The sequence below is a fragment of the Babylonia areolata genome, chromosome 1, assembly GCF_041734735.1.
Source record: "Babylonia areolata isolate BAREFJ2019XMU chromosome 1, ASM4173473v1, whole genome shotgun sequence".
NCBI lineage: Eukaryota > Metazoa > Mollusca > Gastropoda > Neogastropoda > Buccinidae > Babylonia > Babylonia areolata.
In genome coordinates, this window is record NC_134876.1 from 35,752,960 (window position 1) to 35,758,959 (window position 6,000).

At 44.5% G+C, this 6,000-nt stretch overlaps 1 protein-coding gene across 1 annotated transcript in view; it reads right to left on the reverse strand.

Annotated features, from left to right (window-relative positions):
• The window catches only part of LOC143282242 (uncharacterized), a 190,157-nt gene extending 185,463 nt beyond the window's left edge, over positions 1-4,694 (reverse strand). The window contains exons 1-2 of the mRNA XM_076587843.1: positions 4,621-4,694; positions 4,469-4,521 (exon numbers count right to left, since the gene is read on the reverse strand). Coding sequence (XP_076443958.1) covers positions 4,469-4,521; positions 4,621-4,659 — 92 coding nt within the window. The 5' untranslated portion in view covers positions 4,660-4,694. The remainder of the gene's footprint in view (positions 1-4,468; positions 4,522-4,620) is intronic.
• Positions 4,695-6,000: the final 1,306 nt, after the last annotated feature.

A 6,000-nucleotide genomic window follows, 5' to 3' on the forward strand; every position in this document is an offset into this window, starting at 1 on the left:
GGCACAATCATCAGCAAACAAAAAGTCTCTGATGATGTCTGTCATGACCTTCGTTTTTGCTTGAAGCCTTCTGAGGTTAAACAACTTACCATCTGTTCGGTACTTTAGGCCGATTCCAACATCGCCATCTCTGAAGGCATCAGTAAGCATTGCAGAGAACATGAGGCTGAACAGCGTTGGAGCCAGGACGCAGCCTTGCTTGACACCATTTGTGACAGCAAAAGGAGAAGATGTTTCACCTTTGTCCTGGACTCGAGCCTGCATGCCTTAATGGAATTGGCTGACCAAGGAAATAAATTTCCGAGGGCATCCGTACTTGGCCATGATCTTCCACAGTCCCTCTCTACTCACGGTGTCGAAGGCCTTAGTGAGGTCAACATAGGTGGAGAACAGATCAGCATTTTGCTCCTGACATTTCTCTTGCAGCTGCCTTGCAGCAAACACCATGTCGGTGGTTCCGCGCTCTTTCCGGAATCCACATTGGCTCTCAGGCAAATGACCTTGGTCAAGGTGTGCTGTGAGGCGGTTTAGTAGGATCCTGGCAAGTATCTTGCCTGCGATGGAGAGCAAGGAAATGCCCCGATGGTTATCACAGGCTTGCCGGTTCCCCTTTCGCTTGTACAAGTGAATGATAGATGCATCTTTGAAATCCTGGGGGATCGTCTCTTCTTTCCACATGAGTGAGTACAGCTGATGGAGCTTCTCAGTCAGCACAGTGCCTCCATCCTTGTAGACCTCTGCTGGTATGGAGTCTGAGCCAGGTGCTTTGCCACTGGATAGCAGACGAATTGCTTTCTGGGTCTCAAGAGGTGTATATATATATATATATATATATATATATATATATATATATATATATATATATATATATATACACACACACACACACCAAAAAAACAACAACAAAAAAACAAACAAACAAAAAAAACCATATATATATATATATGTTTTTTTTGTGTTTTGTTTGTTCGTTTTTTTGTTGTTGTTTTTTTGGTGTGTGTGTGTGTGTGTGTGTGTGTGTGTGTGTATATATATATATATATATATATATATATATATATATATATAGCTATATATATATATTTCGTGATAGTTGATTGTGATAATAAATCAAAAGGATAGAAGGGGAAATATTGTGATTTATTTCCGGTTATTGTGTATAACAAGAAGAGAATGGTGATAGGCCTGGTTGCCTGCATAGGGCTGTGTGCCTGTGTGGGGGATAAAGAACCCAAAAGTTCAGTCGCCAATAGCCTGAGAAACAGCAAGAAAGGTGCAGTTGCTGTGCAAAATTGTGTAAAGTCCATGAATGGGCATGAGGACCCAATGAGAAATCGAAGAAACATCGTTGGTGGACAGCACGGGGGACAGGAGTGATGTGCTGTGTCGGTTACAAATGCAGAGTTGCCTCCCTTGGCGCCGATATTCGGCGAAAAGGATGGTGTCTTTAAAGCACATATCCCCTGGTGTGACGTTTCCTCGCTGTAGAGGGAGGAGCGTCATGCTGCGTGTGAGAGTCCGTGGTTCGATGCCACCGTAACCGATACTAATAATGTCCCTTTGTGCCGTGGGCATCCCGACCTGTATCGGTCGCCATCGGACGCGAGACGGTCGGGACATGTGGTATGATGGCGCCGTAACCAGTGTTATGGGCGTAGTGGAGATGGGGGTGGCAAGTCTGTCAGCTTGCCGTGGGATGTGCATCCCCCTGTAGGTAAACGGCGGTCCAATTGCGCAAATTGTTCCTGCGAGAGGACCGACGTTCAACTGTTGTGTGTTGATGGATAAAGGGATAGACAAGATCGGCCCGAGTACTGCCGAGTGGCAGGATCGAGTTATCAAGAGGCACTCCGACGTGGAATTGCCGATATTAGTCTGGGTAACAGTGGAGATATGCAGTGGGGCAGAAAAAACCGGCACTGCCGAAGTTCAATGGGCTGTGCACGCATCTGCTCTGTGCGCAAGGGGTGGAGCAGGCGCTAGGTGTGGTACCTGTGCATAATTGCTGCAGCAAGTTCACAATGGGTTGCTGGTTGTTTGGTTGAGCAGCTTGCTGAAACGTCATTAGTGGATGGGAAACAGCAGCAACCGGCGGTGTCGCAGATGGGGTCATCACCACAAAGCTTGAAGGGACCATGCACGCACCTGCACTGTTGGCGAGGTGCCGTGCCAGTAAAGGGAAGGTGCCGAAGCAGGAGTTGTCTCCCTTGGATCGGAAAATCGGACAAGGGGAGGGTGCACATGCATGGGCAAGCGTGTCCCCTAGTGGTCCACCTTCCTCCCTACCCCTGGGGAGGTCATCCTTAAGCGCCTCGGTCGCCATAGGATCCGAGACGGAAGAGGCATGCCGCGTGGGGGGCGCATGAGCCAATGTCACGGCCACCGCCACGGATGCATTGCACATAGGGCCCAGTCTAGCCTGCGGATCCAAAGCCAGTGTATGGTGTTGTTTTCCAAAGGGGTTATGGCACATTCCATTATTGAAATGGGAAAAGTGATAGAGATCAACTCGGGTGTCCTGCCGACTGGCAGGGCTGAGAAAAGCGGATCGCTTCGAGTTCGTTCACGAATTGAAAAAGGAAAGCATCAATGGCACCACTGACCTGAGTATGGGGTAACGTACCCCTAGAAGTCACCGGAGAGGGTGCAGGAGGTGGTGGAGGTCTGGAGTCGACTGGAGGAAGCGAAGGAAGTGGAGGAGGCGGCGGGTTGGCATTGTTGAGAGGGCCAGAAATAGAGGGCCCAGAGTGTCCGCGAATCAATTGCAATCGCGCCTTAATTTTAGCCCAATATCCCAATCGAACCATATAATTATGTGACCTGGTTCGAGACAAAATTTGACAAAAAACAAGAACGCCAGAGAATCGACAGACAGACAGAAAATACGAAAAAAAACTTAGCCGTATGGAGAGCACAGGAACAGGAGTCATAATGGCTGCCGGAAAAAGAGGGTGCTAGCCAGCGGGACAAAGGGGAGGTTACCTACTTCCGGGAGGTTATCGGCCGTAGTTTCGTTTTCTCCGCATAGGCGGATAGTAGTTTGCACAGGACAGGAATGTCAGACCCCTGCCGGAGTCTGCACTAGTTGGGTCACGGTTAAGTATGTGTAATTAAAGCATTAACTAAAAAAAAGCTTTGTTAGTCCCCAGCACCTTGGTTTATCCGTACATACTGTCTGAAAACCAGTAATACATAATATATCTTTGATATCCATTGCCCAACATTTTTTACCTCTTTCTACCAAGGATAATAACATATTATAGCACTGTTTGGGTAATATGTTTTCTTTCATCTCAGTGACTGAGTGAGATAAAGCCAGTACTTGACTGACTGCACTGTAATGTTCACAAAAATAGGATATCTGCCAGGTTCACCCAATACTAATTTGTTTGGTGTTTACAATGAAATGCCTAGGAGCCAATGTTCACAAAAATAGGATATCTGCCAGGTTCACCCTATACTAATTTGTTTGGTGTTTTCAATGAAATGCCTAGGAGCCGTTTGCAAGCTAAACGGTGTACTTTTTCAATATTGTCAAGTCTGTGTAACCCCAAATTTCAGATGAATACAACAATATTGCCTATACTTTTCCATAAAAAATCTTAAAGAATGTTTTTTGTGTCAATTCTGAAAAGGAATGGTGCTGTGATGTGTGGGCCTGGGTACAGCACAAGGTGAAACCTAGGGCTGTGAGCAATACTGGTATCTTTGAAAGCCTGAAGTACTGGTATGCCAACAGCTCCACATTCACTTCTTAAGTTTCTGCAGCACTTTTTCCATTGGTTATTGTTAGCTCCATTGTTTTCTCTCTCTCTCTCTCTCTCTCTTCCAAGGATCATGGGATTCTGAATTTGATTCTTTCTACTGGCACAAACAGTTCACAAATACATGAACCTGAAGGGAATATGCCTTGGCTCTTAGTCAAGTTATACTGTGAATCTGTTGTCTTGGAATTTCAGAAAAAAACGCCCCATCACCACTTTTTACTATCATATCATATATCATATCATACTATATCATATGTCATGGCTTTTAGTTTTAGGCTGTTTCAGCCTTTTTGTCTGATCATTAAGCTTTTTTTCTTCCTTTTTTAATTGTTTATCCTTGTCTCTCTCATAGGAAAGCTCAAAGGGTATGGATGATTGTTGTGAATAATCCAAAAGAAATAAGTTCTACATTAATCACTAATGTTTGCATTCAATTTCAAATTATCTGTATGCTGGAAATGTTCTCGTTAGTTCGTGCGACTGGACAGTGGTCACACTGAAGGAATGCGAATGGCACTTGGCAGCAAAAATCAAATTTTATTTGAAAGTTTGCATTTAATCGTGAAAATTCAATATCTTGCTCGTAAAAAAATAGCAATCATATTCAACATTACATTCATATGACATTTGTCGCCTTGATTGCTAAGCACGATAAAAATAGCTTGTGACATCTTTCATACAAGAAATTTGAGATAGCTCACCCTTCAATCCCAGTTGTTTCCACAACACCAGCGAGTGAAACACACTCCACGATCTGAAACAGAAAGACGGAAATACTGAATAAGAGTTGCGCCTTTTCTAAAGCTACCAGTCACGTAAAATTTCAACACATACTTGCCGACTTTATTTTTACCTTCCATGTTCCATGGTAGACCGATTCCTCGAGCGCCATGTTGGTGTTTACATTATTCGCGCATGTGCAGACGTCAGCATTTTGTCTTCGGGCAGCAAAAGAGTACAACCTTCACTTTCGGTTTTGCGCAAGTGGACGTCAGCGCGCGTGATCGCTCGCCCAGCTGCAATGCATTAATATTTCAAGTTTTATTGACCATTTGAGTTAAAAGCACAACGATGGGGTTTTTCAATCTGAGTACTCTGACACGGTCTTGAGATCTCTCTCTCTCTCTCTCTCTCTCTCTCTCTCTCTCTCTCTCTCTCTCTCGTTTTATCATAATAGTCATTCACAAAAGAAATGCGATTTTTCGTTTTTTGTTTAATTTTATTAGTTTAAACACATTCCGTTTTTTGTCATTAAATCACAATAACTGACATTCAAATCCACTGCCACATAGTGGCACACAGGTAGACTTTCAGAATTGAAGGGACAGTCAGTGGCACCGGCGACACCAACAAAAGTTTCTTAACAGTTGGCTACAGCTAGGGCAGATAAGTAACGAGTGTGTCCGCCATTTGGATCAATAACGTCCTGAAGCCTGCGAGACATCGAGTGGACCAAATCGTTTACTCAGTGCTGCTCAGTGGAACTTGACTCATGTTGTTCCAAGCCACGTGAAGACTCAGTGCTGCAGCTGGGCCACTGTTGCCAGACTTGGGTGGATCTGGTTGACCTGTTGTTGAAGAAGCTCCCAGAAATGTTCGATGGGTTTAAATCAGGGCTGAGAGCAGACCAGACCATTGTGTTGATCCCATGCAGCTACACTGAGGAACTTGATGCTTGTGTGTGTCTCGCAGTGTGTGTGCCTGGGCATTCCCTTGCTGGAAATTTGTCTTTTTTGGTGCTGCTGTAAGTTTGGCAAAACATGAGGACGTAGCACCTGTTCAACTTAATTGTGACAAACCGCTCAACATTCACACTCATTTCCTCTTCCAGGGCCAATATCAAGTTCTGGAAAAACACGGGTCCCAGATGTGCATCAAGACCATTGCCACCTCAAAGCATCACCCAGAGTTTATTAAAAAAAATAATAATAATTTTAAAATTTTTTTAAAAAAACACCTGAAACCACCGAGGCAACCATGTGTTTGTTCTGTATCGTCAATGTGTTCTGTGTGGCTTGTTCAGGATTAAAGGGGCCAGTCTTGCCGGAATAAAAGCTTTTTTTGCGTTTGCACATTAAATTTTCTTCTGTCTTTGCTGCTGCGTGCACATGTCAAATGATCGGCATAAGGACAGGCCCGGCGCTTCTTCTTTAGGAAGTGTCTGGGTTTGCTTACCTTTTATTTACCTTTTGTGCTAGCGGACTTGGTAGCGTGAGTAGCACTGACTTGAAGT